This window comes from Zosterops lateralis (genome assembly GCF_965231275.1).
Source record: "Zosterops lateralis genome assembly, chromosome: W".
In the NCBI taxonomy this organism is placed as follows: Eukaryota; Metazoa; Chordata; class Aves; order Passeriformes; family Zosteropidae; genus Zosterops; species Zosterops lateralis.
Window position 1 is genome coordinate 11,239,436 of NC_139801.1, and position 26,440 is coordinate 11,265,875.

The 26,440-nt window shown below is 42.8% G+C and overlaps 1 protein-coding gene across 5 annotated transcripts in view; it reads right to left on the bottom strand.

The window, feature by feature from the left end:
* Window positions 1-311: 311 nt before the first annotated feature.
* Window positions 312-26,440, bottom strand: part of LOC310922287 (plastin-3-like) — a 54,145-nt gene continuing 28,016 nt past the window's right edge. For all 5 annotated transcript variants that reach the window (XM_083882731.1, XM_083882735.1, XM_083882732.1 and 2 more), the window contains exons 2-16: window positions 21,617-21,703; window positions 14,425-14,588; window positions 11,459-11,588; window positions 10,886-11,018; window positions 9,574-9,655; window positions 8,748-8,913; window positions 7,514-7,656; window positions 6,080-6,175; window positions 5,372-5,567; window positions 4,648-4,726; window positions 4,372-4,486; window positions 4,124-4,257; window positions 3,137-3,260; window positions 2,437-2,561; window positions 312-1,622 (exon numbers count right to left, since the gene is read on the bottom strand). In XM_083882731.1, the coding sequence (XP_083738857.1) occupies window positions 1,490-1,622; window positions 2,437-2,561; window positions 3,137-3,260; window positions 4,124-4,257; window positions 4,372-4,486; window positions 4,648-4,726; window positions 5,372-5,567; window positions 6,080-6,175; window positions 7,514-7,656; window positions 8,748-8,913; window positions 9,574-9,655; window positions 10,886-11,018; window positions 11,459-11,588; window positions 14,425-14,588; window positions 21,617-21,683 (1,887 nt within the window). In that variant the 5' untranslated portion in view covers window positions 21,684-21,703 and the 3' untranslated portion in view covers window positions 312-1,489. The remainder of the gene's footprint in view (window positions 1,623-2,436; window positions 2,562-3,136; window positions 3,261-4,123; window positions 4,258-4,371; window positions 4,487-4,647; window positions 4,727-5,371; window positions 5,568-6,079; window positions 6,176-7,513; window positions 7,657-8,747; window positions 8,914-9,573; window positions 9,656-10,885; window positions 11,019-11,458; window positions 11,589-14,424; window positions 14,589-21,616; window positions 21,704-26,440) is intronic.

Here is a 26,440-nt window from a genome sequence, read left to right on the forward strand (position 1 = left end):
CCTACACACAGAAAAATTAAGTCCCTTTCACTCAATTAGCCCTCATACAAATGTTCATCTCTGAAGCCCCCAAGGCACAATACAGAAGCTGCTGCTTCAAACAAACTTTGCTTCTAAGGGACCTTTCCCTGCTGTGCTCCCAGCAGCACCAACCCCCCTCAACATGCTCTGAAGGACCAGTACCTAGTATCAGATTTACATCAGGCCATTAAAGATGAAGAAAGATTGTGTGTGGCACTGCAGCTCAGAAGCATCAGCTGCAACTGAAGACAGGCTGCCATGCTGGGTCAGTGTAAATAAGGAGAAGCATGTATTTAAATGTTTTTATTTCAACTAATGCTTTGCCACCATATTACATCACTTTGAATAGCTTGGAATAGCAATATGATCTCAAAATATTGCAAACAGCTTGCCAAAGCAAAAGAATATTAAATCCTATGGATACAGCATCTTCATTCTTTGGCGACAGTGTTTCCCTTCCATTTATCTGTAAAAATAATTTTATATTCCAGCACATTTTCTGTTCACTTTATTGAACCCTGTTGTTTATATCATTTGCCTCTTCCCTGCACAAAACCTCTCCACAATGTAGTATGGTTTTGTATCTAACAGCATTTTAAATAAAAAAGTTATAATTTTCATGCAGATTTTTGAAAAAAATGTTTTCTAGGTGCACAGAACTGAACCAAGATGCATACCAAAATGCATTCACTTCCATTCTCAGGTGTAACCATGCCATCAGCAACATGATCATATGTTACTGCAAGAGGTTCAAGGATGGTGGTAGTATCATATGTAGCATAACCTTAAAAAAAAAAAAAAACAAACCAAAAAAACCTTTTATAAGCAGCAAGAGAAAAAACTGCCATGCTTTATTTGTAAAGTAATCAAAATAGTTAGATGTACAAAAAAGGACCATGTACAAAGAATAACAGAGGAAATACATCTTCCTAATTATACATTTTTCATTTAGCATTGCGAGCTGGCCTGCAGGTCCCAACCTGTATTGTAGCTTTATTTGCAAAATTAAGGATGTGGTCAAACCTAAAATATGCTTGGACTGTATGATAGAAATTAAAGTGGACTGCAGATGGAAATTAGATTTGTTTCCATTACAACTCATACCAACCACCTTATCGCTCTCAAGGGTAAAAACCCACGTCAAGTATCTGAGAAACAATGGAGTGAAAACAGCTCCAGAGCAATATTGCAAGATGCAGGTCTGCTATGAATGCATTTTTGTGAGCTCTTGATAAGTTAAACTTTCCTTTGGGAAAAGAGCACATCTGTTGGCTAAAACTCCTCCCCCTGAGAATTTTGATAAATTTGTCTTGCAAAGCAAAACAAAGTCCTTTGAACTTCAACAGTTCCAAGGCCAACAGCATTTCAATGTGGTCACAGCCAATCTGCTACTCATGCACCCAGGGTGGCAGGTTGGGTTTCTGTTGCATTTTGTTTTTGTTTTTTTTTTTTACATGCATCATCCCTTTTATACTCGCTTCATTCCTCTGCCCATCAAGCAGGCAAACACGGTCATGACCATCTTTGGCTTCACCTCCACAAGATCTTCTGGAAGAGCATAAACTCTGGCACCAATTCTTCTTGCCATGGACACAGCATACCTATTCACCATGGAAAGATGAGGTGGTCAGCACTGAGACTGCTACCAGTAAATGATGAGTCAAATCCTGCCCCATCCAACACAATTTCACCTATTCTTTATTAAGATTCAATATGCGGAACAGTTTGATCACACCACATCCTTTTGTTTTACAAGTTTTTCTCATCTTTTGCTGTTTTCCTTTTCCACAGTAAAGTGTTTTTAATGTGCAAATTGACCTTTGAATGTCAAGTCCACTTTACAAACGGTTAAAAAAGAATCTTAATATTTGTTAGGGCTAATAGCATATATAATGAAGGATTAATCATGTAACATTTCCTCTTCTCTTTGCTCCTTATGAATAACCAAGTGAGACTATTATCTGCCAGAAATTTTGCTGTCATTCTGCCACTGCAGAACAGTCACAGAACACACATTTCAAAGGCATGTTTTAATAGGCATACTTTAAACTTGACAATCTATGATGATTCAACAAGACATAAGACATACAAAGGTTCCATTTCAAAACTCTGAGCCACCAGCTGAACACTTCAAATGCCTGAACAAACAGGTGAGAAATAGAGTATTACTGGTAAGAACTGCCGAAGCTGTTCTGCATTTCTCTCAGCAAGCCAGAGTTCAGCCAACTGCTCCCTCCAGCGTCACAGGCAAGGACAGCAACTCTATTTCAGTAAGTGCTGCCTGTGTAAAAAGTACGGTGATAAGAGACTGAAAACCACAGCAATAAGCAGTGGTCAAAACACCTGCAGCTTGAGGCCAGCACATTGAATGTGCACCCTTCCAATGCAAAACAGCTTTTGAAAAAGAAAACATACTTAGCGTTATTTTGCTTGTCATCTTCCGATAGGTGACCAGTCTTTACTAGGTCATAGTTGATACAATGAGGCTGGATGGCATCGATTAAATCCACAACTGCCAAGCTCGTGCTGATAGTCTTGTCCTAGAGAATACAGGGACAGAGATGTAAAGATGAGTGTCCAATCCTTAAAGCATAATTCTCACCTCAATTCTGCTGCAAAGTGCAACCAAAGAAGTTTTAAATGAGCCTTTTCAAAGCAGCAGTGTTAGTGACTACTCCCAGGTGGACCGGAGGGAAAACCAAACTGCTGCCTCACCTTTGGTGATAATACAATACTACTACTCCAATTTACTGCAAGTGCTCTGAAAATCCAAGGAAGTAATCATTGTGCAGGCAGCAGCTCTGCCCTGCTGAACACAGCCCAAGGCACAATGCTCACCTCCAAATGCACACCAGCTCCAGCCCCTTTGCTTGCCAGCATCTCAACTCCCATCTCTGCCCCAGATACTGACCACCCCCCCTCCTCTGACACTATTCCCTGCTATGGGCAGTCCTAAACAGTCTCCTATCTTGTAGCTTGAAGCCACTCTGTTCTCAGCACAGACTGAATCCTGTCCTGTTTAAACTCTTTTCTAAGATGCCCCTGCTGTTCCTCCAGCCGAGGAAAAAAAAATTGGGTACTCGTCTCCTTTTGTAGGCAAGAAGGGAACTTGCACCTTGAAGTTCTGGATGGAGGTGGACTTGCCAGCTTCTTTCAGGGTCTGGTTTACCCAGCTGACTATAATGTCATCATTGGTTTTCTGACCATCACCCAGGTCCTCAAGGACATTCAGCGTGTACCTGAGAACCAGCAGAGAAAACAAGATTAGGCACAGAGCCAGGACAAAGCCATGCAGCCAGGATGCAACATGACCCATGGCAGCTTGGAAAGTCTCTACATAGTCTCAGCTCTGGGCTCAGGGTTTTTTTTAAACTCCTTTAGCAAAAAGAAAGAACCATGTATCTTATCTGAAGTGTGATTTCTGTTAAAGCATTTAGCCTTTCTAGCATTTCATGTCCTTTAATAAGAGCTCACAAAATTGCCTGGGCTCAAGACACTTGTTAAACTCTTTGATCATTGAGCATTTGCTCCAATGGGGGTAACGCATTATCTAAAAAGTGTGTATTACCTCAGGAGTTGGCATTCAAGACCTCTAATGTCAAATTCGGAGCTACCACACACCTTTCTTCCAGACATATATTTGCATAATCTTACATTTCTTCAGAACTAGGTAACAGGAACATCAACTTTATCTGTTATTAAGTTTCTTCTTTCCCCCATGCCAACACAAAAGAGGGCTATAAAGCAGCCCCAGAATGTTTCCCTCTCAATTTCCAATTAAAAATCGGAACATAAAAGTTGTGTAATGTGCCTGGTCAGGGTTTCTGCTTGTGGACCAGACTTGAGCAGGTGAGAGAGAGGTGATCCTTGTCACAGGATGATCACAGGTCCACCAACAAGCTGTACAGAGGTGCCTGCTCCAGCCTCTCATGTGCAGCTCTATCACAGTTTTGTCCAGGTTTGTCTCAGACATCCCCCAAAGGACAGAGGTTTTACAATCATTCTGGGTGACCTGTTCCAGGTGCTGCAACGTTCTCATGGAAGAAACTTCCCAAATTCTGTACTCCATTTGCAAGTTTCACATGTTTGAGAGGGGTCCTACCTTCTCATCAACTGCCAGACCAAGGCCAGTGTCAGCGTTGGGTTTCCATCATTCAGATCTTGCCCTCCGATGCCAACCAGGGAGAATTTAGCTGGATGCTTTCCCAAGTCTACAGCGTAGTTACAGTTTTCAAGCTACACAGGACAAGAGTTTAAACAGAAAAATCGCTCACAAACACACTTGACTGGAAGCCTTGAACAAGAATTTTAGTGTCCATGGCTTCCCTCAAAGTCTTTTGACGTGTTTACCTTTTTCATATTTGCTCCAAGTTTAGGGTACGGAGGCTTGTTAACCTTATTCCAGTCAACAGGAACTTTGATCTTTTCATATAATTGTAGTATTACCAGTGCATCTTGGAGATCACTAAAGTGGAAAGCATGGATTAAGTCTAATATTTCAAGATTTGAGTGCACTCTGACTTTGTCACATCATGAATAATTACTATTCTTTACAGGTTGTTGCAATTTCAACAACAATCCTCAAAAGAAAAAAAAAGTTGGGTCTCCCAAGAGCCTAAAGCTTACCCATAGAGATGATTTACATGGGGGTTCACACCAAGGGAGTTCATCCAGTTGCGGAAGGTCCGTTCCTCGCGCGTCTCTCCTAAATGACAGAAAACAGGTTCACTGCAAATTCTGCAAATTCAAAGCTGAGCAGGGATTTCCACCTTGCAAGGCAGGGAGCTTTGAGCAGCAGAGTTCACCAGGAGGTTTTAAGAAGAGAAAGAGTATTTTTTAATACTATAATTTTTTTCAAAGGAAGAGGGTGACCCTGCTATCTAATCTTGGATATCATTTTTATTTCCTCAGGCCTCAGAAGAGCCTTTTGCACTTTCTGCAAGAAAAAGGAGCAGGAAGGTCTTTCACATAGGTGTTAACAAACTGCTGTCACAGCCCAGTCCCAGTTGTGTCAACAATTAGCACTCCCATGAACACCTCACTGTATTTCTGAGGTTTTCTTGCCCATCAGAGGAAATGGCAAAACCAAGTTCCTCAGCATGGTGAGTGACAGGCTGCTGGCAGTGTGCCTACAGGTTCAGGCTCCACAACAGGGTCAGAGCAGCTGAACAGGCTGCCAAGTGCCCTTCTCATCTGCCTCAAATGAGTAAACAACCACTGCAGCACTGAAGCCTCAAATGATAGGTGTTACTTCAATGGAGATACCTCTGCAGGGCACAGCCTCCAGTGACACAACTGTTTACTTTAGATAGTCTCCTCCTGCTAATTTTGTGACTGATATGGCCCTCACCTTCCAAAAGGGTCCAGTCGATGTCCTGGTTTTCAGGCTTGGTAAGTGCTGGGTACTTGTTGAACAGGTTGGCAACGAAGGCCAGATTCAGTTTGGGGTTGCCACTGACCACATCAGCTGGTGTGACAAACTGCTGGCAGCCGAGTCGATCTGCCTGCTGCAGCATGTACTCTGCCCTCTGCAAGTCATCCTTTTCCTGCCAGGGATGCAATGGACAAGAGCTGTCATGGAACAGACTGAGCTACAAAGCAGATGGGAAGCTCCTGACCACTATCTGGAGCAATGTCACAAATCCACGTTTGGCATCAGTCACTAACCGAGCAAAGGGATGAGGCACACACACCAGCCTCTGCTGCTGTGCCACTGTCATGGCTTGTCTCGCTATTTTTCTTAGCATGGTGCTTTCTAAGTTCACATGCTGTCAAATTCTAATGCTTTTGGAACTTGGTGGTTCAAAAGAAGTCAATATGCTCCCAAATGGAGCAAGCCCACAAAGGATTTCTCAATCATCTCTGTTAATTGGAGGGTAGTGACCAGGCTGGCAGCAAGCACTCAATTGAGCACACACCTGAGGTGTGCACATGGCCACTGACGCTGTACACGCTCTAGAAATTAAGATATCTGGTTACCCTGATGTCATGGGGCAATGATAGGGTACAGGTAGTTCATGATTCTACAGGATGAGGACACAACAGCCTGAATACTTACATTGAAACCTGACATGTTAATATCAATCTGAGGCTCTCCTTCTTTCTGCCCTTTGGGTGCAATTTGATTGAGGAGGTGGAAATAGGCTCTGGAATCCTGAAATGAATGAAAAAGAAAATTCAGCTCTCCTGCACAGCAGTGAATACACCATAACAATTCATTTCAAGCTCATTTTTAACAAGTCACCGTGCATAATTGGCTTATGTACCTTTACCGAATTGCCAAAATCTGTAAGCTTAAGAGAGAGCACAATGGCAGAAATCCAGGCAGCAGGAAAGGAAACAAAGGGAAAAGGTTAGAAATATTTAAGATGACAATTATGTGGTTTGACTGAAAGCTGCCTTTGCTACAACCTCTGGTGTCACAGCCACCTCTGCAGTGGCTGGAGGAGGCAATGACCCCATGCTGCTCACACTCATGGCCCCCAGATGCCCCAAGGCAGCTATTCCTACTGCCACAGCAATGATGAAAATGGCTTAGTGAAGATAAATTCCAAGCAAAAAGCTGATTAGAAGCTGCCTGAATGTTTGCTTTTGTGCCTGCACATTAGCTAGAACAGCTTAGAGGAGAGAGGCCATGGATGGTCACAAACCAGGAGAAGCCAATAGCTGTAGTGATTATTTATCAACTACATGTCCTTTTAGTCCTCAGCACTAAGGAAGACCTTAGCATATCATGGCAGCCTAGGGGATGCACCAGAGAAGCCAACAGCTATCAGCAAAACTCGAAGTAATTTTGAAGTTGGAAATAAGATTGACCATGCACACAACAGGTCAGATCTATGCTCCTCATACATCTCAATTATCAATTTTTTTTTCTATCTCAATCTTCTTTCCCCTCCTTAAAACTGCTGGCCATGTGAATAAGCTCCAGAAAACTGCTGAGACCAGTATCCAGATGCTCCATACTGACCTTGAGTCACCATCCTCCATTTCTCACCAGTGCCCCCACTCACATGTGAAAAGCAGCTTTAAGAGTCCCCACTGCCATTCCTACTAAACGCAGTGTGAAGAATAAAAGGTCATTTCCTTTCCTCTCTCCAGTCCATGTCATTTTAGATGAAATGCCATCACCTGTCATCATATGTGGAAGTCTCACTCTCCAGTGAAGCATTTTCCCTCGTTATTTCCACCAAAATATGGATTAAGGACATTTTAAAACATATAAGTGATACCAGTTTCAGAGTTGATTAAAACAACAGCAGCACTGGAGGAAACAGACAGTTCAACACTGGGCTCATCTTCATGGCAAGAGAGAACAGCACTGCAGGACCTCAAATATAATATCCAAAACCCCCCTGGTAAGACCACTCAGTAAATTAGGGTCAAGAAAGGTCCTGTCTGAGGATGAAAGGCCTCATTTACACAGGCAAACACATCCCTGTCCAGCTCCTAATCTTTTCCCAGGCATTGCAAATTAGGAGAACTTTGGTACCTTGATATCTGAGCTGAAGTTACTGATTTTGTGCCAGCCTGCATTTTCCAGGTGGAAGTTGACCCATCTTAGGAGCAGCTCTTCTGGGGACAGTTTCATAAGGTCTTCCAGATTTTCACCATCACAAAGTAAGGCAGCCAGTGCTACAAGAAAAACGATTGTGAGGGAAGAGCCAAACCTGCATGCCAGAATTCAAGTTGAGGCAAGATTTCAGGGGGGTACAATACCAACTACTGATTATGTCAAAATATTCTGGGTATTAGCAGAGTTTTCCTGAGTTGGTTGTTACACAGAGAGAAGTATAATTTATCTAGGAAAATATGTGTAAAAAAGTATTTTCCCTTTTCTTGTATAACAAAATTCTCTGGACTTTATGTGCAGTCTTTTAAGCCGATGACAGGAAGCTAAATGCAAATGCACTTCTATCTCAATGAAAAATGCTTCCAAGCAGTTTCATAAGCATCGTTAAAAAAAACCAGAGGAGCCAAGATAAGCACTGTTTCAGCTGGCCAGTGCTTCCTTTGCCATGAATTTTCAATCTAAGATAAACAATGTCAACACTTTGTGATGGGGAAGCTTAAATAAAAGACACTGAAGCCTCTCCATCCATCTGGATGCTCTGATAGCATGTGCAAGAATACCAGAGCTCTTCAGATGATTTGAAAAGTTAAAATTTTGGAGGCTGTCATGCAGGACCAAGTGAACACAGGGAGAGATCTGCAGCATCAGTCTCTCACCACCAAGGACAAAGCAAAATCTTGAGCTGCACACTAACAGTAGCAAGAAGGATTTTAGAACCAAATAACTACCACAGAGCTGAAGCCCCCCCTTTTTAATTTTTTTTGAGAAAGATATGCAGTTGTCTTTAATCCTAAAAGGATCCAAGCAGCTTTTGCCACATCCCAACACCATTAGGAATCTGCAGCTGGAGCAGCCTAGGGCATCACCAAGCAATGTGCTCATTCACTGCCCGGCTCAAGCCCAGCTGCATCTTGACTTACTGGTGTTCAGCCAGCTCTCCAAGGCTGATACATCACCAGGATGGCACAACCTTCCTGCACGAACCTGCAGCTCAGCCACAAACAGGCTGGAGAACATTCAGCTAGGCACATGCCCTGATGATCCTTCTTCCAGCAGAGAGGAGGGAGGGAAGAGGCAGTGGCAGGGCTGGGGCTGACAGCACAAGCAATGCTGTGTTCATGCTTTAGAAGTAATCACTTAGAATTTAATTTACCTTCATTTCTGCTGAGCTCGATGTCAGCGAACAAGCCAATTTTAATGATCTGCCAGAGAAGTCCAAGGACCAGGTGGGGTTTCCCTTCCCTCAAGTCCTCTGCACCAATATTGACAACATGACAGCCAATGGCAGATGCAGAATTCAAGGCCAGGTTCAGGTTCTCCTGCAAACAGCAAAGCCCAGTCAGACACAGTCCAGGGAGATGCTGCTTTTCCTTTCATCAAGCACCAGCAGAGTGGAGGTTTCCCCTTTGTCCTTGCTCCAACAGCAGCAGCTCAAAGGAAACAGTCCCAGCCACTCTCCAGCTGAAGTTTTAAGGGAGCTGTGATGGCAGCAGGCTGAATCAATAAGAACTGAACTAGGCACCAGGGTTTAATTTCAGCCTCTGGTATTTAATTTCAGTCTCTGAGTTAGCTGCATCTAGTGGCATCAACAAGAATAAGGCTAGAGAAATGCTAATTTACACATACACACAGAGGCATCGTCACAAAAACAACCTACCCTAGTATGAAATGATTCATAGCCAACACCAATAACCACATCATTTAAAAAAGACAGTGCTGTACATAATCACCACAGCAATATCACATGTGCACAACATTTCAGACACTTTACCCATTTTGTCATTAATTCAGCATTTTTGAACCATGCCCACAGAACTGTCAATTATGCATGGTACAAAACTGCATTTAATAATTAAACAGAAGCAATAAAACTTGTTCCTTTCCAACATTCCACAATAATGCCTTAAGCCATCATGCTACATTCATTAATTCTATCTTAATATGAATTTCAGAAAATAAAATACAGAAATGCTTTATACCTGAATTATAAATGGTGTGAGTTTCTTCTTATTAATTGCTCTTTCATCAATTGTGTCAGGAACAGAAAGATTGATCATTTTGCTGTTAGAAGGAAAACGAATTATATTTGAACAACACTTAGTATTTAATCCAAACAAAACTCAATGCACTGTGACAATATTCACCACAGCACATTTCCTTTAGCCTGCTTGTTTTTTGTGCGATTTTTTTTCATAAAAATCAAGATTGCATATATCAGAGGTTAATATTTACATTATCAAGAATGTATTTGTAACTAATAGCTAAGCCTGAAACTTTAAACATGTTCCCAGCCACTACTGATCTCAGCTGCTGGAGCAAAAAGAGTACATGAATTATTCACAGTGCAGTCCCTGTACTAGTGATGACTCATTGCTCTGCTGACATCTACTGCGCATTCTAGTAAGACAACAAACTTCCTCCTATTGTAAATGTTTACTACTGCTGGCAAGAAAACCTGCCCCATAAAAAAACAAACACTTGGAGAGCTCAGTGGGGAGCATGTGAGCACAATGAATTTTTAATCAACACAAAATATGGCAAATTTAAACTTTATATTATGAACTACTTCCTACTCAGTTCAGTCTTTGCCCAAAGCCATTAATTACTTGAAATTTGGGAAATAAATAAACTAAAATTATGCATCACGAGCTAAAGTTAAAAAATAAAATAAAGAGAACAGGTAACATTTAAACTTTGTGTATTGATACAGAGTTACTGAAATTCCAGGTTAATCCAGTTCTCCACTATATTAATTCACTTACAATAAAACAAATGAACCTAACCCATAAAGCCAACAAAAACCTCATACACAGAAGGTTGCTGGTATTTAGCAGCCCTGGATGCCTTCTGTTCTCAGCATGTAACAGAATAAGTCACCTAACTTATTTAGTGCAGTTATTAAAAAGAACAAGAAGATTCCCAGAAAATCTACTTTTGGGTTAATGCATAATAAGGTCTAACTAACATTCCCACAGAGGACACTGTCTGCCCAAACATCCAAGAGAATGGGCTATTAATCACATGTGCCCCTCCTCAAGCCCAGCACCAGGCTGTTTGCACCAGGACAACTCCTGCTCCCGCAAAGCACCAAAGCTGAGGCATCACACAATGGCAATGAAAGGCCGAGAGACTGAGGCTCTTTTTATATGTGCAAAATGTTTTGCACACACACCAGTCACAAAACCAGCCTAGAATAAGATGAAGATTCCCCTAACTACAGTTTTGCAAAGTTATTTTGCTTAATTTTAACTTTTTTTTTTTTCATTTGATTCAGGAGCCATCATGACTTACCATAGCACAATCCCATCTCCCACAGCTTTGAACAGGTCATCTGTATTTGGGTTCATTGGAATAACGTGCCTACAGTCGAGATCACTTTCCAGGGCTTTGTTTATCCAGTTTACAAAGGCATATTTCTCTTCCTCTAAGATAACCAATCGTAAATTTAATACAGGTTATTTTCATAACAAAGATTTACCCAAAAGAAGCAGAGTACAATTGCCCAGGGAAATAACAGCCCCACTATCATTACCACACATTTTATTAGTCACACAAAGTTCAAAGAAGACTCTCACAACTAGCAGAATATTCCTGTTATTTACTTGTTACTTAACAATTTTATCATACTCATGTGTGACACAAGGACTTCATCAGCAAGCACAATTAACAAAGCAAATAAGAATGCATTTAACTTATACACTGTTAAATTTGCAGCATATAAATCCTGTCCTGCTTTCACCCTGACATGAGATCACTCAGCTCTCAGAGAACTAGAGCACAGCACATGGCATGGTGGTAGAAATGGGCTGGTTTTGGCATAGGACCTCCAAAAACCCAAGAGAAGAGTGGGAAGCAGAGTGGTACCTGAGTAGGAGTGCTGGGTGCCCTCGCTGGAGAGTTCTGAGGTGCCCCCAATGGCACAGATTCCTTCCTTCCTGTTAATGGCTCTTCGGAACGTTTTAGCGATATCGCTGCTTTTCACCTCTTGGAAAATCTACAATTTAAAGTGCTCTGTTAGACAAGAAAAATTAATCTTCATAAAACAAAAAGGACCACAGAAGGAACTATTTCTTCTCAGTTTTAAAGCAAACTTCACAGTAAAATCAGCAAATGTGAAGGGCCTAGCAAGGGTGTAGTGGTATTAAATCTGACATGGACAGTGGGCAGAGAGTCACCCCACTTTCTCAAACACACACTGCAAGTGCCTATTGAAACAGAAGCATTAGGCATGAAGCATCTTGTAAATATTTACTTTTACAAGTAGATTTCAAGAGACTACAAGAAAAAAACATGAAACCTTTGCAGTCTGAGCACAGGTAACACATGCAGCAGGTCCTGCAGGGCCAAACTTGAGAAAGCTGTGGCACAATTTTAACCTTTCTGTGTAAGCCAGATGCTCATGAGACTGTGACTTTAGTTCACACAAAAGACTTTGTCCACAACCCAAGAAACAATTCTCTTTAAGTATATAAGTCAAATCTTCAATAAAGTGTAACAATGAGTGTTCCAGGTAAAGATTCCCCCTTCCTCAACAGCAAGCTTCGGCTAACTGGTAAAACACTCTCTTGTTGGAGGGCAGAAAAGATGCTTGTGCCATTTGCACAGGTTGGATGCTACTGTTAGTGGCCCCAAGGCCCAACAGAACTGAGCAGCTATTAGTAAAAAACCAGATTCAGAGGCTGGAAAGCCTACTGTAACTCCCTCAAAACTGAACTAAATTAGTTTCAACCAAGCTGAAAACACAAATTAAATGTGTATGGGTTCCCTAAACACTATCCAGAAAAAGACAATGAAACAGCACTGTAAAGAAGTGATATAATCTTGCATGTGGCCAGTGTTATAAGCTATGTGAAGATTTATCAAGTCTGAGGGTTGACCTGCAACTTCCTAGAGTGGCTTAATAATAGTGAGACAACTTCTCTGGACATGCTTTGTAAAACAAAAGGTTTTAATAATGACAAAAATAATAAACATTATAGAACAAAAGGAATATAAGTCGAACACAGTGCAGAGAACACTTACACTGGCTAAGGCGGTTCAAAAAAGTGCTTGAGCACCTCTGAGCTTGTTCTTAAGTATACAACAATTAAGGAGGAATAATTTGGCTTGCTGCCAATAGAAGCAGCTACAGGCTTTGAGAGACATTTCTAAAGCCCAATAGGTGCTCTCTTACTGGCACCAGGCCAATAATGATGAAAAGGGCACAGAATTTTCTAGTTTGGCTTCCTTATATGTTTAAAGGTAAACTAAAACTCTTCCTTATATTTAGAATCATTTGCTTGGGTGTGGAAATGCATTGCAACAAAGAAGGACAACAACATGCTTCTGCTAAAAGGAGGTCAGGCTGCAGAGGTGTCACTACAGGACCAGGCTGCTGGTTGTCACACCTTACCTTCCCTGTCCCTTAAACACAGGGAAGGTGGCAAGTCAAGATGATGATACAGTGCTGTTAAATCATCTCCTGATGGCATGCAAAGATTGATCAGGTAAAGCTGACTGAAGATCTGAGAGCCCAAAAGTTGGGGGATTTCTGGCTGGTCGGCTTTAAGCACAGGGATTTTGTTTTAGATCTATTTATTTTAAAATTTCCTGGGTTAACTACTGGTATTGCATATCTTCTTGAGAATATGTGCTTTAATGCTGAGGTAACACTAAGTCACTTGGTCCCAATGTAAAGTCAGTTCATGTCATTCTTTGTACCATAAACTCCAGCAAAAATGCTCAGAGCAAGAGTTCAGTTTGTGAAAATCATGCAGCTAAGCATTGCTGCTAATGTACACCTCAGCTGCCCTAAGATATTTTGTCTTTACTCAATCATTGGTACCTTTCAAATGTGACAGAAGAGATTTATTTCTTCCTTCCTAGTGCAAAGTTAAGAGTTATGGACCAGCTCAAACCAACAGCTGAAACATGCACCCAGCATGCAAGTGTTTACAAACTGCAAACTCCAACTTACTAGTTGACTCTGAACTCAAAAAGTTCAGAGGGTTTGAAAACAATTAAGAAACAGAAAGTAAAGTAAATTAAGAAATATCAAGAAAACTAATTGACATGAAAACAGCTCCCTCAATGTACTGCACACACTTTAATTTCTCCTTCAGCATTCAGTCATCAGACCATCAAAAGGATGAAGAACGTACATCGAACCATTATCCCAGAAGTCTTGCGCTTCTGTTAAAATAAATAAATTTTTAATTCTGTCATATTTCTACTAAAAAGGACTGATCCTCCAACTTGCCCTATCACCTTACTCCTGTTCTTCCCTTTCAAGGCAAGAGATTTGAATTTTCCTAGATCAGCACCTAACACAAATCCAAGTGTGTCTTGAAATGCCCTTTCAACTCTTTAGCAAGTATTTGTAGTCCCATTAAACAGAGAAAGGAAATTATACTGATACATGGAGAAAACAAGCATTCATCTGTGTGCCTGGAAAAACTGAATAGCTTCCAGTAAATACTGTAAGCTTGGATCATTGCAAGTCTTTTTTTCCAGTTGTCACCTCATGTGGAAACAGTATTTTGGCCTCCAATGAAGCTATCATATAGGAAAACCATTTGGATTCTTTTTGGTTGGTTGGTTGGTTTTTGTTCAAAACCAGTATTTCCCCTCTATCCCAATCTAAAGGCTGCACAAAACACTGATCATACACAGATACCTGTACAAAGAACTGATTTTTACATGGCTAGTCCTCAGAATTGATCAGTTTGTCAAAAGAAAATTAGGATTAGGATAAGTGACTGAGAAGTCAGGTTCAACCTCTTCTATGGTCTTCCTTAGCTTTGTCTAAAAGGGGCCCCCCAGGCTGCTGGCAATTCAGAAATATCACTTACATAGACGAACTCTTCAAAACTAATTTTCCCATCTTTATTCTTGTCACCATCGATCATGAGCTTCTGGATGATCTCTCTCACTTTGTACCCAGGGAGAGGCAGGCTGGCCTCCTTGAACAGCTCATGCAACTCATAGTCACAGATGAATCCACTGCTGTTGAGGTCTGAGGAAGAGAAGAGGCAGCAGAAGTTTTTAGAAATGTGCCTGTACCTGACAGAACTGACCCCCAACAGAAGGGCAAAAACATGACCCCCCCCCCCCCCCCCCATGTCCAAGAGCTTTATGGAGAGCAACCTGCACACTGGGGACCTGCTGAATCCATGCAGGGCATGGGAACACAGCAGGATGGCCACACCAAAAATATCAAGGAGTACATTGTTCAAAGGACACCCGTAGGAACCAAAGGCACACAGTAAATACACACAGCACATGCTCAGAGAGTGTCCCAGCACAAGTCATGGGAACCCTCCAGCTCTAGGCAACAGCAGCTTTGAAGCAGGACTGACCATGATGACTCTGGGCACATATGACAAGTCTGGTGTTAAAGTTTCACAACAGAACATCTGTATTTTCATAAACAATCTCCAGAATGTCTCTTTTTTACGTCTAAATACCACAGCCTTTGCATGTTAAAAATAGACGGCAATGAAACACAGCATCTCTTATTTTCTGAACTAAAAACACCAAGTCAGCTCTGCAGTTTCATTTTTATCATGTTGTCAATTATGTTCTCCATTTAACACTGACAGCAAATTGCAACCAGATATTTTACTGCTGCGCAAGAATGCTCTGCAAGGACATTTGCTTTCACAGTCTATCACCAGGCCACAGCAGCACCATATGTTTAGTGAGATAGTGTCACCTACTAGACTGAGGAAGAAAACAAGACTCTAGTGTGACACTTGAAGCTTTGCACATAACAGATCCCAACCTCTTTGGGGACATCATCACATCTACTGACCACACATGGCAAATCCAGCAGCCCCAGACTTTCTTCAGGCAAGTGAGATTTTCCTGTCACTATGGACAGGCAGGGTTTGGGTGCCTCCTTCCCCTAGCTAACCAGGATGAGCAGAGTGTTGATCACAGCAGAGTTGGCACCCAGCTTTCAGCAGAGTTGGGTCCACAAGGAGACAGAGTATTTGAAGTAGTTGTACAGCCCAGATTCACACCTCAAGACATAAGCATGACCCTCCAGCCCCATCTTTGGAGAGGCAGGGATTCAGAGCATGTTGTGCTGTTACTGCCTCAGTAATAGGATGCTAAAATCCCTTTGCTGTAGGCAAGTGCTACAGACAGCCCAAGGAAGTTAATTTTGTGCCTGTAGAGCTGCACCAGCATTTGGTTTTCTTCAAGAGGGAATCTCATCACAGCCACTGGGGTCAGTATTTATGCTTAAAGGGAGACACTTTCAAGAATAAAGAAAACAATCAGGATAGCTCTAAGGTACAGGGTTATTTATTTTTTTAACCAAATTGTGGAGGTCAATTTACTTTTAATGAGGATTCTGTGTTTTTTAGGTTTTGTTTCACAGCAGTGTTCCAGCAAGCAGCACATTTCCACCACCACTCAAACCGTCCTCATTTTCCAGATCCATATGGAAATATGGGATTTTAAAATTGTTTTTATCAGTTAGCAAGAAAGTGAAACTTTGCTCAGTGGCAAATATGTGAAGTAACCAGAGCAAACCTGTACTCCCTCCTACACCCCAGTGTGGAAATGCAATCCCTACACCTCTAGCAGGTGCTTCCAAATAGGAAAAGAGTCTCACTTTACCTTTTGACATGTTAAGAAGTTAGTTGGAAAGTTCTGTGGATTTCTCTTTGTAATTGGCTCGGAGCCAGCACAGAAGTGTAGATTGGACCCTGGAAATGTTTCTCAAAGACTATTGTTACACTCATTGGGCCAAGGGCCAGAAAAGCCCACCTAAGCTATTAAGTACTAAAGAGAGAGAACAAAGGAACCCCACACTTTTCGAGGTGCTGTAGCAACCAAGGAGTTTGTCTCTGTGCTGTGCTCGACTTTGCTGTTTTGCTTTTTGTATTATTTTCCATCGTTATTAAAACCCTTTTGATTTTTCAAGGCACTCTCGATCAGCCATCTCGCTCATTATTATAGCCACGTTCTGCCAGGCTGGCCCTCAGAGTGTGGGTATAACCCATACCCCAGTTTCTGTGTCTCAGACTAAGGAAGAGCATCAATTCCAGTGGATTAATAAATGCATTAAACTACTTCATGAAAAGTCAGTGTTTACAATAGTGCTGAGGAAATAAAGTGGTTTGGGGCAATGATTAATGATACCAATAGGCTGCTGTCTGGCCCTCAATTTTAGAATTTTATTCTGAAATAATACAAGCTTACAAAGGCAAGATTTATTAACAGTTCAGCCTGAGATGTCATGAGCAAACTATTTCCCCTCTAGATAAATCACAGCTTCTTCTATTACAGTATTTTTATTACTGAATCTAACTTTACAATATGCATCTTTTCCCCTCCTTACAGCCAGTGAGGAAAATAAGTCAAGAAGGGATTTCCTAATCTCCAGGGCCTATGAACCTAAAACAAAACTTTGCTTTCACCCTCAGCCTGCAGCCAACTCCCTTGCTTTTGCCTGTGCCTGACTGAACCAACCACAATCCCTCAGCATGCTGCCAAATTAAGCAGGTAAATCCAAAAACATCTGTTCATCACTTCTTCCTATCAATCCACCACCTAAGTTTTACATCTACCCAAATGTTAGAGTAGATGTAAGTAGCAGGCAAAGGACAGAGAAAAATAAGACTTCAAAATATATACTGTATTCTTGATGGGATCCAATTTTGATTCAGATTTGGTAAAGGTTTTCCTCTTGATGTGTCTAGGTTAAGCATTCAGTAGTGTTTCTGATTCAGGCTTGCATGTGCTATGTCTGAGCCTATTCAGATGTAAAAGGGATAAAACCTTTTTTATATGGTGTTTCATGAGGCAGAAGCCTCTTAGGTGAGACATCAGGAAACTGAGCTCCAAAGTCTGCAACTCCAATAAGGGACACATGGATAAAAGGATGCTGAAACCTATTTAGAGCTTGGTTCTACATATGAAGCCCTGCAGGGCAGGTATGAGGAATTTACTCTAAGCTGGGTCAACATCTGCCCAGTTTGATGGTTTCATTCACTCCTGCAATCAGCATCTTCCCAGTCCTCCAGGTGTGCTTAGTTCAAAGAAGATTTATCTTTGCTCACTAAAATAAAATAAAAAAAAGGAGCTCTGCCACACAAAGAGCTATCTGAAATGCACACTCACATGGGAGCTCACATAAGTCAGGAGCATGACACAAAGAAAGATTTTGCCTATCAGGAAAGGCTGCATTGGGCTCAGACAAACAGCACAAAATCAAGTGTGAAGGACACAACTCACTCAAAACCTTTGATTCTCAGGACTGGGGACCTAAGCTCTTGCAACTCTTAACAATATCCCAAACATCTTCTTGAAAGAGTTACTCTTCCATACTATTCTGAGGAAAAAAAATTAATCACCTATTTACTTCACAGAGGAAAAGGGCATCTATGTACCAGACACTTGGGAGTGGGAATTATAAGTAAATCAGTCTGTTAGTTTAACTGTAAGACCACACATCAAGTTACTGGTTTTGCACTGAAGATGCTCTCATTTCAAGTTTTAGCTTCTTGGCCACAGAAGGGCAGATTTGAGTGTTAAAGCCTCCTGGTTTTACCATAAAGTGGTGCTGGCCTGTGGTTCTGGCTTGGCAGCAGAGTCAAGTAGTGATTGACTATGAGATGGAAAATGGACCTGTTCTTAACATGTCAACAAGCCTGACGTGACAAATAGGCCTGAGACTCCTATCCCACAGGGCAGCTGTTTCCCTTCCTACTGTCTCTGTTTCCCTTCTGGCATCAAATGTACAAAGAAGCAGCACTAAAAACAAACAAAGACTCCACCTCTGCAGTACCAGCCAGTTTCAAAACTATTTCCAGCATCACTGCAGGCCCACCATATGGTGCCTTGCTGGATGTCCTGCAACAGGCCCTGACTTCAGACAGAACTCTCTAACAATATCTTAGATGGTATTCAACAGCTGAAGAGGGGTGTCAAAATAGAAGCTATCCCAAATGAAATTGTTCAGCAGCCTGCCCAGAATTACTAATGGAAGAAAGCGAAATTGTTTTAACAGACAAGCTACAGACTGAATTTATTATAGACTGCCTGATGGAAAGGAAACTACAGCACATCTGAAGTTTCCTATTTCTACTTAAAGATGCATGCATGCCAGCATGCTGAACCTGGGAAAGGTCACGGCGGCAATGCATGGCACTGGCCTCTGCCATATGCAGGTGGCGCAGCAAAGCCGCAATGAATCCCAAAAGCTGCTTCAAGCTCTGGCTCAGCTTCCTCCCAAGGACAAGTACTTAAAATAGCTTAAATAACAGGATGCAATAGGGGAGAGTAACCCACACGTTTCCTTTTAAGGACATATGCTCAGCAGGACACACTAGCAGGATCACAGATCCCTATTTGCCCTAAGGTAATTGTTTTACCACCTTGCAGCACTGAACAAAGTGTTCAGTTGAGTTATGATTTTTGAGTATTTCATGTTTCCAGAAAAGACGCTTATCTCTGCTTATCTTAGAAGGAGAAAAAACGAAGACAAATAAACTGAGGAAGTTTGCGGATTTTGTTCTGTTGGCCAAGTACACACAAACAGGCATCTGTTCCACAGAACAAATTCAGAGATCCAATGAGATCTGGAGCAACCTGCTCTTATCCCACTAACCTGTGGGTCACTCAAAGCCTAGACAGTTCCAATGCCCCACTAATTACTGTTTTCAAACATTACAAAGCTTTTTCCCCCACTGTTCTTTACCACTTGGATCAGTTCCAAGACAACTGCCTGTGGGATGGTGGGAGCTACTTGTCTGTGCTAGAGCTGGCTTTAGTGATAACCTTAAACAGTGGTTCCTCACCTGTGGATTGTTTTAATAAGCAGTAGGATGTCTATGGGACTCATGCCTTTTGTTGCCTCTCAGAGAACATCAGCTGCACAGGAGAGAGGAAATACCTTCAAGTGGCATGGAAGGCAAGTGGTGACAGAGCACATAGTAACACACCTCACTGCCTTCCAGCATCCCCAGATATCTCAATCCAGTCCAGCTGTGGACAGAAAAGCTGGTCAAACACACACCTTTAAAGCCCCATCAACCTACCATCCAGAGCAGCAATTTGCCCCAAGCAGGTTTCCAGGAAGCTCAACCAGCCATGCATTGGAGCAGGGCACATCTTGGTGAGCAGAAATCACCCTATGAAACGTTTCCTCCTCCCCACATCTCCTTCATGACATCCTAGAAGCCAACCAATCAGCTGAGTTTTGCTATAACCATGCTTCTCAACTGCATTCCAAATCTTCCAGATAGCTGGGAGATGAAAAACAGGCTTCATTTTACATAGCAGTCTTAGTCCAACTTCTGTTCACATTCACTAAAGATGCTATTAGAAGTTCACAGTGAAAGCCAGTCACCCAGCCAGTGACCAGTCCTATATCCCAGGGCAAACACAGCTCCTTTAGGCAAGAATAAAGGGAATGAGAGCATTAGACACTCCTGACAGGTGTGTCCCACATGCTTGCAGGCTCTACCATGCCTAAAGCATATAAAACAAGGCAGTTGAAAAGAACTAGCAGATCCTATCTCATTTGTGGGTATGTCCAGGGTAATTAGCACATTTCTCATTAATATTTAAGTTCTGACACTGCCTTTATAATTTAAAACCAAACAGGGACCCACCTCCTGAGCAGGGTAAGCTGGCTTCCCACAACAAATCAGGATTTGACTTGCATTTCTCCATGTTTCCAACCTAATCTTGATCATTTCCCCCACACTAATGACAAAAAGACACCACATTCCAGAGAGGTTAATAATTTTAAACGTATCCAAGGACAGAACAGGCTGCCTACATCCCAGCCTTATTGAGATCTGCACTAAGAGGCACATTAGACAAACACTATGCTTCCTCCCAAGGAACATCTCCCTCTGTGGCAGCTCGCTTCTACCTGCTGCAAAAGTCTTGAGAAGAGCAAGAGAGGAGAGGGAACTCCTTAAAATGCAACTTGCTTCAAGTTCCAACAGGGGATACTGCTCCATGAGAATCAGTTGCCTCTGAAATTCACATTTCTCTCTGCAGACTGGAAATTCTGAGCAAGTGAGAGTTTTCATAGCTACCCTGCCCTAGAAGGTGGTAACACCTGATACAGATAAGAGGCAACTATGATTTTGTATATATATAACCAGTGCTCAATGATGCCCATGTCCAGTTAGGAAAACAAAATGCTGGCTCTCACCACTTGTGCAACTTGATCCTGGCCAGTGCCAGTCCCAGGTGTGGTTCCCCAGCTGCACATGCTGACCTCAGTCCCCACAGCTGCACTCCAGCGCCCATCCCACCCCTCCCTGCTGATTCTCTGAGCCTTCAGTAAGCCATATCAAGAAACTAAGCCAACAGAAAACAACTTTTTTCATTATGCCAGTTTTTGCCCATTTCAGCTTCCTGAAGCAGCCTGCCAGAGGCTTCTGGGATGCCAGCTCAGGGGAAAAGCTGGGAGGCAGGTAGAGCAGCCCCTGGAGCACGGCAGGCTGAGGGAGGTCAGCAGAGATGGAGCCACCAGAAGGCAATGGAGGTGTGCTCAGCACAGGGCATTGATCATCACCACAAGTTGCTCCATGATGGCTAGGTAAACAAATTCCATTTTGCTTACAAGCCCCAAAATGCACCTGTGCAAGCCAGAAATGCAGCACCTACAATGACCATGCACATGGCTCAGCCAATCTGCCAAACCAACACCACCAAAACCAAGCACTGTCCAAGCCCTGAAGTGCTGCCAAGGCCAGAGCAATGCAATACTTGTTTGGATAGTTCTTCTGCCATAAGGAAGCAACAAAGCCCACCCTGGAGCAAGAGCACAAGGCTGTCTGCCAGTGCTCCCTGGTAGCCAGACTGTCCGTGTCCCTCCTTTGTGCTCCTTGGCCAAAGTGACAAGCCAGAAGCAACAAAGTTGCCAAGGGACTCCTTGGCACAGAGACAATCATGAGAGCAGCAGAATGCCCACATCCTGCTGGCACTGCTGCTCATCACAGGGGTGGGATAAATCCAATTCAAATGTGCAGCAGAAAGGAGCAGGGTGCCCTCCTCAGTGTGACTTACCAACTTTAGCAAAAGCCTCCTTGAGTTCCTCCAGCTCATCTTTGGAGATTTGCATTGTGTTGGCCATCTCATTAATTTAGGGAATACCTAAAGAGAGAAAAAGAACACTGTGTGAAATCAGGCTGCATTCAACAACATGCAGTTTCAAACAGCAGCATAGCAACAATCAGTACCAGTGTCACCACAGTTCCCAGAACCACATTTATCTTTCCAATAAGAAAACAGATGTGTCAAACTCAGAGATGGGAAATACACTCTTTAACAAGTCAAAAAGCCCATTAGCCTTGTTAATATTTAGCTCTGTATATTATTTTATGACTATGCTGTTCTGCACATATTAAGGTACCTGCTGTCAGTGTATTCTGTAGGTCAGAACTCACATCTCCAGAGATTTTTCACAACTTTGAACAAAATCAGAATCCAGAGTTAAACTATTAATGGAGAGCACACAGCTACCAAACCCAAATAAAAGATTCTGAAGAGTATGTGAAGAGGGTCTTTTGGCACAAAGTAATATACCTGGTACTGTTTGCAAAAAGGAAAGTTTGCTCTTCTGCAAGAAAGCTGTTTGAATCAACACTTGCTTGTTTCCCCAGAGTCAGACTCCCAAAAAATGGCAAGGAACAGGCTGTTTGCATGGCCACTGTCTCCCTAAATGGCAGAAGCACCATGAGCAAGCACAGAACAGCAGGCATGAGAAACAGTGAAACCGTGAGTTTGCAGAAACTCCACTTGAATCAGATCTGCTTGGTGTTTAAGAAACAGAGAGGATGAAGCACAGAGTTCCTCCACCCATCTGCCACCATACTCCTTTCCAAGCACTGATTAGGTGCCACCCAGCCAGTCTGGACAGGAGATATCACCACAGGGATGGGAGAAAGTCAGACACCTATGCACATCCCCATCCCAGACATTTGTGACAGGGCATCAGATGCCCTGGTGGCACTCTGGCTGACACAACCATGAGAGAGCAGTGACTGATGCAACAAGGAACAGAAACACAGGCACTGATAAGCACATTCTAACACCAATGCTAGCTCTAGCTCAGGGTCTGTAATGGAGATTTAGGAAGGCTTGGTGTGACTTCAAATGAGATTTGCATCCCAAGATTTTCCAGCTCCCACATTGTTCACTACAATCCTGAAGTTGAGAAATAAAAAGTTCCTCCTCTGCCTATGGAAACAGACACAGCTGCCTCCTCCTTTGTAAGCAAAAGGATGAGAGGTGGATTGAGGTTTACAGACTGTCAGAAGGCAGGATCCTGAACAGGCTGGCTCTGGCTCAAACAACGAGACTCAGTTTAACAAATGCCTGTGCTCTGATTAGCAACCCTCCTTTGTCTGAGACTCCCAGCTGCCTTCACAAGCACTTGTTAACTTAAGAACACAAGTTGGCCTGTAGCTGTAAATACTCATTTTCTGTAGCACTTCACTCAGTCTGGAAAGAATTAAGTTGTTAGAGATGAGAGCGATGGGCAGGTGTGACAGCCTGAGAAAGCAGCTCAGACAGGTGCTCACAGCAGAGAAAGTCAACAAGTTGCATCACTGCAGAGACATGAAGGAAAGCACTTCAGACCCCACCTCCCAGCATTAGCAGGCACAAGAAGATATTGAACAGTCAGTAAAAGCCACGAACAGCAAGACAACAAACTTCATTGGGCTCAAGTTGAAAAAATGGGGCACGAGAAGGAATCACAACAAAGGTGACTAACAGAGGTAAAAAATATTTTTTTATAAAAGTAAATTTTTTTTATTGTTTCACAGATTACAAGTTAGGCTAATTGACCAAGGCAATGCTACCATGCAGGTCCCTGAAAGATGCAGGAATGCTGTGTGCAGCATTGACTGTCTTGCTTGATGTCCAGTCTGGGATCTATCTCCATTCCTGGAGCAGCCCCTTCCCTGTAGCACTCCCATGGGTGCCTCAGCGCCACCAGAACCTGGCTATTTCCAGGGGATAAAGGAGTTGCTTAACAAGAAAATCAGCTCTGAGCAAGCTTGTTGCATGATACAGGAGATGGATTTCACAACTGGCAAAAACACTTGGGGAATGCTACCAAGAACAGAGCCAGATTTAGCTATGCAGGCAGGTGGCATGAGCTGCCAAGGCAGGAGAGGCTGAGCTACAGACTGAAAACTCAGCCAAAGCTCCTCCACAGGTTCTACCTTCTTCCCAATTCTCATTTGCACCAAATCATTTTCAAACCATGAGGATTTCTCTTAAAAAGGGATTTCCCAAAGCATCATTATCTAAGCACTTAATTGGAATTTAATTTGCTGCTATCTCTAACATCTTTAACACCAAAAGAAGCAGCAAACACCACCATAAGCCAAGAGCTTTTAAAAATGCTGCTCTGTTTGACTTTATCAGGGAAATACTATACTCTGGATATGCCCTATGGTTGTTTGTATGGGTCTTGACTTAAAAAAAAATTTCCTTCCAGTCCTTAGACTGTTCAGCTCGGTCCATAAAACAGGTTTCCCTCTCAGTTTTTATAATATCACTTCTTCCTTCTGTTTCTCTGCTTGAGAGGAGGGAGGGAGAATTCAAACCAACAGAGAAAAAGCAAACACCTGACCTTGTCAGGGCTGTCTGTGAAGGGGAAAGGGTGTTATAACAAAACAGTCTATGGAAAGGTTAGTGGGCCACAAAGTTACAAGCTCCCAAAGCAATTGTACAGAGCTTTTCTGCAATGAAGAGGCATTACACCATCATTGGGACACTGGGCTGGGGGGTAGGAGAGCTTTTCTTTTTCTTGTTGTGTGTGGGGTTTTATGTTTGGTTTTAATAACTGAGTCTAGGGCATTCAGAATAGTGTTTTTCATTCAGTTGCATTTTTAAACAAGAGGCTTTGTCTTGTGGGACATAAAAGGCCCTTTTATCACACTGGCACAGGGATCACACATCAGCTCCCTCACTCGAAGCCCTGTGGGGACACCACACTGCTCACGCCTGACCATGTCACACTCACTCCTGCTGCAAGAAAGCCTCTGCCAGGCTATGGCAGGCAGAGAAGAGCTCACATTTAAACACCCGTTTTAGAGGGACGAAGAGAGAACTAGAGAAAAGCTTTAGTCTGGTGGCTGACAGCCCATCAGTCAATGCACAGATAAACAAAGTGTAAAAGGAAGCAATCACTGATTCAGATCCCTCATCCTGCCTTCATCCCTAAGCCCATAGAAGAAGAGCAAGGGCAGTTCTGTAACACATGGATGCACAAAGGCACCTACCTACCTAGAAGAGCATGGCTGGCAGGCAGTGCAGCCTGTTCCTGTCCTCTGAAGACTGCCTGTGATACAGATCAGAGCTGCTTTAAGTACATGTCAGGTTTTGGAATATCAACTCCTTCCCTGAGACAGGGAAAAAGTTCCTGTGCAAACAAATTTTACAGGTTCTAAACACACTGCAGTCACTGAATTAGGGTTAGTTTATTTGCAGAACTGCAATAGGGGCAGGTCAAGGAAAGCTGTCCCAGCGTGTGTTTTGACAGCTGTGAGCCACCTGGGGACAAGCCACTGCAGAGGCTGTCACTGGAGGGATGCCTCTGCTGAGGCACTCAGCACTTCCAGCACAAGTGCCAGAAGCTAACCAGGATATTTGGGTGGATTAACTGCTCAGACAGCGACTTAAAAACACTCAAACACAGAGAAAAATCTTCTCAAGACTCTTCCCCAAGAGGGGAAGCCCTGGAAGCTGCATCCTACACAGAAGATTGGTAGAAAACTGATGAAGGGGAGGATATTCAGGCAATTGTATGTCTTGAAAGTTGGCAGACTAATTCAAATTTGAAAGCACATGACAACCAAATATTTCCTGACAGCCACTTGAACACTTCCAACAGAAACAAAGCTGGAATTTGCTGCTGATCCAAATGGAAGAATTTACTTTCTTAGCAGCTCTGTGTTACTCTGAAAACTGAGTGCTTCATCCCTTCCAGGCCTGCCTTACTTTAATATCTCTACAATGACTGATTAACAATATCAACTTGTTTACTCAAACAAGCCAATGCAGAGACACATTAAAATACCAACAAAAAGGCAGTAGTATGTCCTATTTCCACCTGATTAAAAAAAAATAAAAATCCAACACAACAAGTGAGCTAGACCTAGTCTGGAGCAGTGACTCAACCTGTACGTATTCCCTGTTTCTGAGGAACCTGTGGTTTTTCTCTTTTTTCATGACAAAAGCTCCTGATGTCAGAAGGCAAGTCAGTTAGCATTAGCTAATTAAAAATACTCAAACCCCACATACCCATGACCACTGACCCAGCACATATCTTTCGGAATAACCAATGGGACAGCCAGGCACTCTGTCCCCTCACAAACCACAGCAAGTGCCAGAGCCCTCAGGCTCAGGCACTGAAGCAGCTGCCTGGCCAATTTGAAGGAAACCCAGTGATTCAGCTGACATAGAATCCATCTCCCAGGCTTCCTGTGGCTCACCTAATCCTCCTTTTCCTCCCTGTTCTGCAGGTAGGGCTGGTCCCTGCCAAGAGCAGCATTGCGGAGTGGGGTGGCTGTGTGCACTCCCCTCTTCACCCTCCCCAGCCCCTTCTGAAAGCAGCCAGCAGCACTGTGACCATCCCAAAAGGGCTCTGCAAGCTCCAGAGTTGCCATGACAGTCCAGAGCAGCCACCCTCAGGACAGTGAGGGAAGAGTCACTGGCAAGGGATAGAAGCATAAGTTTTCTTTGCATCCCTTCCCAGGTGACTGGAAGCTGCAGAGGATGTTGCAATGATCTGACACTGCAGGAACACTCCTCCACAGGCACAGGCCTGGGCTCATGCTACTTTTGAAAATGTTTGCAGGCAGGAGAGGGCACAGA